Genomic DNA, 12,212 nt, shown 5'->3' on the forward strand with positions numbered 1-12,212 from the left:
GCTCTAAACTTTGACTTTAAGTGGCAGCCGAGGGCGATCAAATATTTAGGGATATTTATAAGGGATTATGGCTCCCTCTACAGGGAAAATTACCCAAAGGTTCTGAGGGCTATCAAAGCTGACATCAGGTCATGGTTCGGCCACGCTATCTCACGGATAGGCAGAATCCATAGTATAAAAATGAACATGTTGCCCCGTCTCTTGTACCTCTACCAGACTCTGCCCATTCCTTTGGTCCTAGGGGATTTTAAGACTCTACAGTCTACTATAAACAAATTCATCTGGAAAAAACAAAACACCAAGGATTGGTAAGAAAATTTTAATTATACCAAACAAGGCAGGGGGCCTGGGTCTCCTGTGCCTTATGTCCTACTACAAAATGGCCCATACTAGCCAGCTAGTCTTGTGGCACTCTTTCCCAGCCCACAGATGCTGGGTAGCTTTGGAAACGGATTTAGTTGCCCCTGTCGAGCTGACTAATATTTTGTGGTCCCCTGTGAGGAAGATACCTGATATACCCCACTCCAGCCAAATTATAGCGCATTCTCTCAAATTATGGGACTCAGTCGCAATTAGACACGTTCTCACAACACATAATTCCCTAATGGCTCCAATCTTTGACAACCCAGAATTTGGCCCAGGACTGGGTCGCAATAGGTTTGGCAACTGGAAAATGGCAGGTGTAACGAGATTAAAAAATGTGACCCTCGAATGGCTACTTAGATTTGAGACACAATGTCTGGAAGATATAAACACATCAGGACTTATATCTAACATGTATGGGTACTTTGTTAGGCCCCCCTCACACAAATCAAAAACTGAAATATATGGTCCAATGGGAAAAGGATCTGTGGGAGGACATAGAAATGGATTATTGGGACGACATTTTTCAGGCAGTTGCTAGATCCTCCATGGGTATCACGATCATAGAAAACACATATAAGGTTCTGATGAGGTGGTATTTGACCCCCTCGAGACTAGCTAAGTTTATCCCATGGTACCCAACAATATGTCTAAAGGGATGTGGAGAACAGGCCACACTCCTGCATATGTAGTGGAGGTGCCCACTTGTATCATCTTATTGGTTGGGAATCAAATTATGGTCTCAGAGATTTTTCGGCCTGTTCTCCCTCTGAATCCCTGGCTGTTCCTCTTACACAAACGATGCCACCTTCTCACGAGACATGAGAATAAATTACTGTGCCACATGTCCTCAGCCGCAAGACGCGAATTAGCGGCAGTATGGATGCAATCAATTATCCCCCCAATATCCAAAGTTAAAAATAAAGTCTGGCAGATTTGCTGCATGGAAAAGCTGGTCAGCCTTAACAATGACACCTGCTCAGACTTTCAGAAGGTGTTGTTGCCATGGATTCTGGTTGCTGGACAACAAGGAATAGATACCCACTCAATTCTGTTGTAAAAACTGTTATATATACTGACTGTGTGATTGAATGTTATAAGATGCTTTGTTCTGTAAAATTGTAACTGGACATGCACCCCCACCCCTGTCTTTATTTTTGTATACCCCCTCTTCCATTTTTTTTCCGACTCCCCCCTCCCTGAAAAACTTCAATAAAATTTGAGTTTAAAAAAGAAAAAAGTCTCTAATCTTTACATTCTCCTAAAAATGCCCACAATTATGAAATTCTAAAAAGATGCTCTTTGTCCCAGCCTCATCGCTTCTGAATTCCTTGTAAGATTATGCTTGATCTGATATCAATACCATTAATACCGTATGTCTATTAAATATTAGGTAAACCCATAGCCCAAAGATACATCGCCATAACTAATTCTCTCTCGCTCTCGCTCTCGCTCTCTCTCGCTCTCGTCACACAAAAGAGTGATCAATATACTTACATGAACACATGTTGAAACTCCATAAGGCAATGTGCAACAAGCCAGGCCCCAAATCTAAATACAGATGCATTAAAAAAGAAGTTCATTGCCTGAGCAATTGCATAGGTAAGCCCATACCAGGGAGCTTTGCACAGGGCATCCCTAATGTGGGAAAGATTAGGATTATATCAGTAAAGCAATGTAAATTAACTTCAAAATGAAGACAGACAAATCATTGCACAACTGTTGCTCAAATAACAAACATTTTTTATTGTAATGAGAAAAGTACATAATCTATCTATTAGAACAGATATTCATTACGATACAGTATATATAATATACTAATAATATATTTAATATGAATAATAGTTTGACAGTGTTTTGTCTGTCAATGGGTCTTCAGCAGGCCAATCATAAAAATAAAAGGTAATGGCTCCAATAAGTAGAGATATTTTTTATTGACCAAAATATGTTCCTTATGTGGTAGTGGAGAATCAAAAACTGGTTGTCCAGAAAATTACTAGAATAAAGAAGTAATGATTTATTTTATTACAAGCAATTGCAAGGAGACCAAAGTGACAACATCTCACAGGCTTGGTCTGAACACTCAAAACATAAAACAATTAGCATATATCAAAATCACCGGGATATATTACGTCGTTACTATACAGCTAAACTAATGTAATGCCCATATAAGGATTATGAAAAACACTTATTATGCCAAGCTAAACAGAATGAGCTTTTCACCCAATATTCCTACAACAATAACAACTATAATCTTGTTATTGGCAGATGACCCTGAAGAAGCTCTTCTCTCTTGGTAAACAGACTCTGCTAGAGTCTCCTCACTATCTCATGCTCCTGACCTCCTCATACATTCCTTACAAACTGGTCATAACTGATAAACCCTTTTGTCACCAGAGTAGTTTTAGCATACCATAATGTGTCTCAGAGACCCCATACCATAATCTAATTCTCAGGTCCAGAATTCCACACTCCCACACTTATTATTACTGTAAATACTGTACCATTCAGAAAAATTGTCACCTGTATGGTCCACTTAAACTTGTATTATATCGTTCATAAAATGTATCCTCTCTGGTTAAAGAAACCACTGTTCTGATGTTTTCAACAGCTTCAGTTGAGATCTATACAAAATACAGAAAAAAGAAACATAACACATTTATCAAACTCTAATACATATAGTTAATGGAAGTACAAGTAGATAACAGGCTCAATTATGTTTTTTTAACGTCTCTAAAGATTTAGTATGTACAGTATTGTATATGGGAGTTGCCATTTGAATAACAAGACCCGAATTACTAAACAAGTCTTAATACAGTACTGAAAGTAGAACTGCAGAATAATATTTAGCAGTGTGGTACAGTTCCTCTAAAGTGCACTCCATATGATACCCTTAAAAGCAGATTACGAACCTTATTTTGATATATTTTTTTAGCTTTTTTTTTAATTTATTTTTTTAACTTTTTTCCCCGCTCCAAGCAACACGGAGCTATTTTTCATGCAGACCGGATATTATTTAAAACATGTCTTATCCTAATCTACTTGGATAAGGTTCTTTGGGGTAGACACTAAAAACTCCATTAAATCTGGCCTACTAGCATGACATTATCAAATTAGGTAACGGACGTTAGTATTCCTCCATTTAACGGGTATCAAAGCTATTGTTATGAAAAACAACATCTGTTCGCCAAACCACAATAGTTATGTCAAGTGTATGAATGGGGATTATCGTAGGGCTGAGACAAGTTAAACAATACACTTTATGTGAGCATTGGTAAAAAGTATAATACATATATTAGTGACGAATTACGCATGTGCGTTACCTAACATAACGCTCATGAGCATGTTGCTATTAGAAACAAATACACATTGCAAACTGAATAACTCAGTGTCACAAACGGCACACCTGTGAGCACATGACTTGCATATGTGACAAAGGTTAATACACACAACTCGCTAGCTGACCCACTTTTATCCCGTCAGGGTCCCTCTAATGAGTAATATCTCCCCTCAATTCAGCACACATATAACCTTAAATCGCTCCCACCACAAAAACAATGTGTTAAGTTCTACTTGCAGAGTTTTTTTGTCCCTGTGTATTAAGAGAAATATGTAAATAACACACAAAAATCTATTGTTGCAAAATTTGTCCGAAAATGCAGTTACTCTCCTTAAAGTGCAATGTTCAATTAAGGCCCAAAGACGATACTTATTAAATGTTAGATTTAATATAAGAAATAAGTACAGTGCTTGGTTACAGAAAAATAATGTTACACGAAACATACACTACAATATATACAAACTGTTACACATAATACACAGAATCGCAGGATGCTCAAAAACCAAACCCACTATCTATATTTATATCGAAGGGAGTGGGACCTCATGTATACCACGAAAGACAAAAAAATCCCCAATGCTACATCCAATCTGATAAATTATATTGTTAAAGACTACCTATTTTTCTTCTCATAAGTATGGATAATGTAGTTAAATTGTTTGGCCAAAACATTAAAAGTCTGCAACCACCTCATGGTAAACCCATTCTGTAGGTCCTACTCTACGTGTAAATGTTCTCTTCACCGCTCTAATGGAGGAAGAAATGTTTCAATAGACTGGTCATTCACAAGTATAGGACAGGGCCTGCGATTAAATGTGGGCTAGGTGAGCTAAAAACCAAGGAGTGGTCACAGACCTCGCAGCAATTATTACCAATTGACATTTAAAAACATAAACAATCTCAGCAAGTTTAAAACCCAAACCCACTACACTATATATTTGTGTCAAAAGGAGTGCTACTGGGTTAGTGGCCTTATGTATACAGGTAGTCCTCGTTATCCAACGGTTCACTTTACAAGGAATGGCATATCAAACGCTTTACAATGCAACCGTATGGGACATTTTTCGACGCCGGAATGCGTTATCCAACGCTCACTGCCACTGATTAACATGGGACTCACTTTACATCGGTTTCACTATCCAACGCTAATTCCAGAACGGATTCTGTTGGAGAACCGAGGACCGCCTGTACAACAAAAGTTATTTTAATAAAAGCTAAAATGTGTATTTTATTGTATACAGGAGGTCACTGACCCAGTAGCACCCCTTTTGACTCAAATATATATAGGATATACCCCTTTGAGGTCTACTAATGTCACTAAAATCTATAGTAGATCCACAAATCATACAGTACAGTACTTAAATCAGGGCTCAAACAGTAACTTGAAGTTGCTTAAAACAGGAACGGACATTATTTTCCCTGACTTAACATGAAGCTAATTAAATGCAAAAACAACAGCTGAACTCATTTGCATAAGGCTTGATGTCATGTTACTGTAGCATATCTCTGCTTTATCTTCCAATAATATGCCTGTCTTTAGTGTTGCTCCTATCTTGAAATAGGGCTTCTGCTTAAGTGAGAGAGAGGGAAATAAGTCCATGAAATAACTCTATTCTATTTAAATTATGCTTAACTGTGACATTACACCCATCCATACACTGCAAAAGTCCTATTCCAGTGCATGGCTAAGAGTAGCGGCAAGTTTAGGCATATCTTAAATAATGGAACGTTAAATCCCTGCATTAACCATAACAGGCTTTAGTGAACATTTAATGATATAGTAACGCCTCACTTGCATATAATTTGCATGTCGTTATCTCAAACATCCGCTATTTTTAACACCATGCTGTTTATGGTAGAAAACATGGCTCAACGCTATGGTATAGTCCTTTGGGGATACACTCTCAGTGTTAATATGATGGTAAGTGCTTAATGTAGCTTTGTGGGCCTACGTGTGAAGGGTTTAGCAGCCAGAAAAAACATATATTTTTTAGAAATTAAATACACAGTTTAATAAATCGGTGAGCAGGGAATAAACTGGAGGTGACAACCTGCTGTACAGCAGTATCAGGAACTCTAACAAAACTAACTTTGTACTTTTTTTTAAACTCCATCTCTCTTCCACCATTTGTCTCTCAGCGCTGATTGACTGGTGTAAAGTGTATTTGACCCCTGATCTCTTCTTTTCCTATTTTATATACAACACAATTCAGAACGTAATAGACATGAGTAAAAAAAAATAAAAAACATTCATGGGGAACTGCCACGTTAAACAAGGTGCCACGCTCCGCACATTGTACTCCCACACAGGATTTACATAGTCCATGCTCAGGCTTTGTGGATTGTTAATTTTAGCAATGTCCACTGGTATATTCCCCAAGATATTGTCCCCCATCAAACATTTGGCCCCCATTAAACATTGGGAGGCAGCAATCTGCTACTTTTAGGGGTGAATAGCACCTTCATCCTTGCTAAGCAAAGCCACAGTGGTCAAGCTGTTGATGATTAGGTTGGGATGGTGGTTTAAGTTATTTGATATATGTGTAGCCCTTTTTCTGAACCACCTACCTAAGGGACTACTGGTAGCTGTATAACACCTGCGGCTCCAGGAGATCTGAGCCTCCGCTAGCTAGGAGCCTGGGGTAACACTTACATACTTACACAGCGCAGCGCCTCCACCTGCGATGGCTCCCACCGAAGGGGGAGTGGTTCCTCGCAGGACACTTAATAAACACATACACAATAGGAATAATAACTAACACTTTACTAACACACATATAAAACATAACACAACATTATAACCTGTGTCCCTCGCACGAGGAGACACCCACCGTAACGTCCCGCCGGACGCTTTCCCAACACCCGGTGAATCCCCACCCAGTGTCCAACGAACCCCTTAGTATGTCCCGTACTCCTACGGAGAGTCAATGGGTGACTGCGCAGTCACTAAGAACTACTAGGCCTGTTGGTGCACATATATTTGGTACCTTCCGAGCACTCCTATGCTCGGGTCAGCAACAATCTTCTCAAAGGGTCAGACGTGCGATGCATCCGTCTGATCCTATCCAGGTGATATTCTCCAGGACCCCAATGTGGGTCCAACCGCTTCACGGGAACAGCAACCGCTGCTATTTCCCTATCTCTCTAGCGGGCACTAGCGTGACAGGAACCCTAACCTAGGCCTGTCCCTGTGATACCGCAACCTATGGTGGCTTGGGCGAAACTCCTAGGGCCTGCGGGGTATAACCTGCCCCACTCCCCTAACTACCCACGTCCCTAATCCTCACTAACAACTCACTACTACTCGCTAGTACTAACAGCGCCTGCAGCAGACACACCGCTCACACAGTCAGCCTGCAGACATCCACACACACAACAACAATACACCGCACCTGGAACCCGCAGTAATAACCCACTGCTTACACTCAGCATCCGCTGCACACCCTGTGCCTATTTGTCAGTGCTCACAGTACTACCCGCGGTGGCACTGCCAAACCTGCACCCTCACACACCTAAGGGTGACCTCCCTATCTAGGGCCGTCCCTCTTCAGTTACCCCCTGCCCTAACAGGGATTTGGGGCCTGCCTGGGGACTTAAGAAAACCCTTACCTGGTGCAGAAGCCACTCGCTCCCTGCACCCTTCCTTCCTGTTCCTCCTCCTGAGCCTGACTGACGCGCGCAAAGCCCGGTAAATGTATCTATATTCCCGGGCTGAGCATCCTCCAGCCCTATTGGCCGCTATGGGGCACCTGGTGACTGTCTCCCTATGCCTCCTGGGAGTTGTAGTTCCCAGGAGGCTGCTACAGTATTGGGGCCGCGTGCGCGCTTCTCCCGCGCATGCACGAACGCCTAATGGCCGTCGCAACCTCCCTCTCCACCTCCCTACTCTCGCGCGATCTCTCCCTAGCTCTGGGGTCCTACCTGCGCCGATGCGATCACTGCGCATGCGCGAGACTCCCTTCAATGGCGGCGCCCTCTTCTCCAGCCGCCGGGCCGGTAGCAACGCGATCGCGGCCTTAGCGACGGCCCGATCGCGTCCCCGGCAACCGTCCTGCACCAGAGGGTAACGCGCTGCTCCCTGCACTGGCCCCCACCCTCGCGAAGTGCCGGCGGGTCCGTCGCAGCCTCCGGCGGCACCCGCTACCACACGGCACTCGCGGAGGGGGGCCAGCAAGTGAAAATTTAATTCGGGGTTACATTCTCCCCCTCGCAGAATCCCAACGACCTCGCTTGGGTAGCAACCATACAGAGTGTTACACAATGAAAAATGCATCGCAACCGGTACATCACATACATTAGGCATTTGTTCACTGGTACCCAACATACCCGCATGGATACCCGAGGCCAGCTGAGTCTCAGAGTGGAGTGCCCCTAACTGATTGGGTGAGGGTATCCCACCTTGACTCCTGTGAGTCTTTTGGAGCTCAATACCAGTCCCTTGCACCAACCCACCGCCTCCCCCTCGCAGAAAAATTAGTAAGGGGTCCGGGGTATTGACCCTTGCCGGATCCTCCGGTTTCGTCTCACGGGAGACAGGGAGGTTCAGTCTCTTGCCTTGGTCCACCACATGGCGAACATAACGCTCCATCGTGCACATGGGAGAGGCCACAACTACCAGAGCGGTCTCAACACAGTCTTTGTCCGCTCCAGCAATCCCGTTAACGGTGACATCTTCTGCGGACAGCATAACCTCTTCGTGCCGGCCCGTGTCTTGAAAAGGCCAAGCTTGGAGATTCCTCACGCAGGAGTAAGTGTCGCTCCGGTCCGTTGTACCGGATACCTGGATGAGGTCGGATTCGTTCCCTGGTCTGCAGAGATCTTCTGGGGGAGACACCTCCACCAGGACGCGATGACGGGGTGAGCCCATCGCCCGAGTGACCCTACCTTTGGAGTCACCAGGCTCCACGATCACCGGGGAGCTCACACCCGACACCCCTGGGGCAGTTAACTTACCCCTGTCGTTGTTGGCAGGTACTGATCCCAAGCCTGGGACCGCTAGTACCTCGGTGGTAGGCCGGACTGGCCGTTGCAGGGCACACGGGCCCATATCATGGTCTGCATCAGCTGAGGTGGTTGGCTCGGTGACCTCACTGGAGTGGTCCGCCGGCAGGCGCATCACCACGCGCGGTTGGTCGCTGGAATCACCACACAAGGGCAGGGGTATAAACACCTTACCCTGGGCTTCCGGGATCTGTGGTTCTGGTCTCGGTGGTTCCCGCTCGGGAACCGGGTCTGGAACCGACATCTGGGGTTCCAACATCTGGAGCTCCGACTTCAGCGGCTCCGGCTCAGCGTCTGGAAAGTCCATTTGGGCACACTGCCCCTCCACCACCTCCATCGCTGAAGTGGAAAAATTAGTAGCGGCTTCACCCGCCTTGGTAGCACCATCAGACGTGTCTTTCTCCGCAGGTTCCGCAGCCTGGGGTATGATAGGCTTTAAGAACCAGGCACCGCAACACTCACATTGGGCCTCCCACGCCAGTGCACCTCTACGACAGTCACAAGTGGTGCTAAAACACTGGGTAAACGTTTCTCCATCCACCTGGGTTGACTTGAAGCCTATCGGTAACTGGGACAGTTCGACTCCCTTTTTATAGGCTTCACTCAGGCAGGGACACATTAGCACAGTGACCTCTATTCCTGGCAATTGCCAGGGCTCATACACATCAGGGTGTAACCCCTGGCAGTCTCTCTCACTCTCGGGGAAGGAACACTCCATTTCTGCAACAGTGTCCTCTGCCGCCGGTGGTTCTATAGGCTGCGGCGGTTTGGGTTGCAGGAACTGCGCCGCACAGTCAGGACACTCGGGCCCTCGGGTCAGTTCACCAATGGGGCAATCACATTCGCTCAGGCAGCCACGCATGCATTCTTCCCCATCTACCACTGTCATCGTGAGTGCGACGGGTAACTCAGGTGACCCGTCCGTCCAGCCACCAGTCACCTTCCAGTCTCTTAACGCACACGGGCATACTACCATTGGCAAGGCTAAATGTGGGGGCCGTATGACTCTATACAGCCAGGGGTGTGTTTCTCTGCACCCGTCACTTCTCTCATGGTGAACAGGCGTGGCTGATCGCTGTTCAAGGCACCCCCTCCCCCTGGTGGACTCTAGGGGAGGGGCAGCACAGTCTTTCAAGGAGGGTTGCGAGCTCGGCACTGAGTCACTCACAGTGTGGGGGCGGGGCTCTGGTTTTCCCGCCAGTTTGGACAGGGGCTTGCAACATTCTTCAGTGCAGGCTGAAGAATCAGCCGCACACGTGCCATTTTGATTTGGCGGGAGCCGCCATTTTAGGTGGGACTCACCGTCAATGTCAATAGGGCTCTCGGTGCAGGCAGATACTGCCAAGTCAGGGTAGATAAAGGGGCACCCATCGGTCGGACCTCCGGGCAGATTTAAGAATTGGGGGCCATCTTCCTCGCTTATGGTCTGACCTACATATATCAGGACAGCACTCCATTGCCAGGTGTCATCATACCTTCGCCTTCTGACCCACGTACCAGCTAGTCCAGGGAGTTTCCTAACCTGTGTCTGGACACGCCAGCAGGGACTGCCCCCACGGCAACCACGCGGTTGGGAGTCACGTTCACTTTCAAGGCCCATGCGTAGACCTCCTGCTTTGAGAGCACTCACATGGTGAAACAAAAATAGGACACAATTTAGAAAAAAAACATACAGGGCACCCCAGGTCTGATACCTCTCAGCAGCGCCTCCAAATGTAGCCCTTTTTCTGAACCACCTACCTAAGGGACTACTGGTAACTGTATAACACCTGCGGCTCCAGGAGATCTGAGCCTCCGCTATCTGGGAGCCTGGGGTAACACTTACATACTTACACAGCGCAGCGCCTCCACCTGCAATGGCTCCCACCGAAGGGGGAGTGGTTCCTCGCAGGACACTTAATAAACACATACACAATAGGAATAATAACTAACACTTTACTAACACACATATAAAACATAACACAACATTATAACCTGTGTCCCTCGCACGAGGAGACACCCACCGTAACGTCCCACCGGACGCTTTCCCAACACCCGGTGAATCCCCACCCAGTGTCCAACGAACCCCTTAGTATGTCCCGTACTCCTACGGAGAGTCAATGGGTGACTGCACAGTCACTAAGAACTACTAGGCCTGTTGGTGCACATATATTTGGTACCTTCCGAGCACTCCTATGCTCGGGTCAGCAACAATCTTCTCAAAGGGTCAGACATGCGATGCATCCGTCTGATCCTATCCAGGTGATATTCTCCAGGACCCCAATGTGGGTCCAACCGCTTCACGGGAACAGCAACCGCCGCTATTTCTCTATCTCTCTAGCGGGCACTAGCGTGACAGGAACCCTAACCTAGGCCTGTCCCTGTGATACCGCAACCTATGGTGGCTTGGGCGAAACTCCTAGGGCCTGCGGGGTATAACCTGCCCCACTCCCCTAACTACCCATGTCCCTAATCCTCACTAACAACTCGCTACTACTCGCTAGTACTAACAGCGCCTGCAGCAGACACACCGCTCACACAGTCAGCCTGCAGACATCCACACACACAACAACAATACACCGCACCTGGAACCCGCAGTAATAACCCACTGCTTACACTCAGCATCCGCTGCACACCCTGTGCCTATTTGTCAGTGCTCACAGCACTACCCGCGGTGGCACTGCCAAACCTGCACCCTCACACACCTAAGGGTGACCTCCCTATCTAGGGCCGTCCCTCTTCAGTTACCCCCTGCCCTAACAGGGATTTGGGGCCTGCCTGGGGACTTAAGAAAACCCTTACCTGGTGCAGGAGTCACTCGCTCCCTGCACCCTTCCTTCCTGTTCCTCCTCCTGAGCCTGACTGACGCGCGCAAAGCCCGGGAAATGTATCTATATTCCCGGGCTGAGCATCCTCCAGCCCTATTGGCCGCTATGGGGCACCTGGTGACTGTCTCCCTATGCCTCCTGGGAGTTGTAGTTCCCAGGAGGCTGCTACAGTATTGGGGCCGCGTGCGCGCTTCTCCCGCGCATGTGCGAATGCCTAATGGCCGTCGCAACCTCCCTCTCCACCTCCCTACTCTTGCGCGATCTCTCCCTAGCTCTGGGGTCCTTCCTGCACCTATGCGATCACTGCGCATGCGCGAGACTCCCTTCAATGGCGGCGCCCTCTTCTCCAGCCGCCGGGCCGGTAGCAACGCGATCGCGGCCTTAGCGATGGCCCGATCGCGTCCCCGGCAACCGTCCTGCACCAGAGGGTAACGCGCTGCTCCCTGCACTGGCCCCCACCCTCGCGAAGTGCTGGCGGGTCCGTCGCAGCCTCCGGCGGCACCCGCTACCACACGGCACTCGCGGAGGGGGGCCAGCAAGTGAAAATTTACCTCGGGGTTACATATGTTACAATTACCTTTTTTTTTTTAATATATATAATTAGAAGACATTCAATTAGACACTATTTTGGACATATTGGCAAACGAATTAAAAAAAAAACTGTTAGTGATTTCAATATAATTTGTGTGGCTTGTAAAATA

The 12,212-nt window shown here is 46.9% G+C and overlaps 1 protein-coding gene across 1 annotated transcript in view; it reads right to left on the reverse strand.

Annotated features, from left to right (window-relative positions):
• LOC142487595 (ATP-dependent translocase ABCB1-like) overlaps positions 1-12,212 on the reverse strand; it is a 141,773-nt gene that overhangs the window by 22,392 nt on the left and 107,169 nt on the right. Inside the window, exons 23-24 of the mRNA XM_075587172.1 lie at positions 2,887-2,987; positions 1,861-2,001 (exon numbers count right to left, since the gene is read on the reverse strand). Of these exons, the coding sequence (XP_075443287.1) occupies positions 1,861-2,001; positions 2,887-2,987 (242 nt within the window). The remainder of the gene's footprint in view (positions 1-1,860; positions 2,002-2,886; positions 2,988-12,212) is intronic.

Source organism: Ascaphus truei, chromosome 2 (assembly GCF_040206685.1).
Source record: "Ascaphus truei isolate aAscTru1 chromosome 2, aAscTru1.hap1, whole genome shotgun sequence".
Classification (NCBI taxonomy): Eukaryota; Metazoa; Chordata; class Amphibia; order Anura; family Ascaphidae; genus Ascaphus; species Ascaphus truei.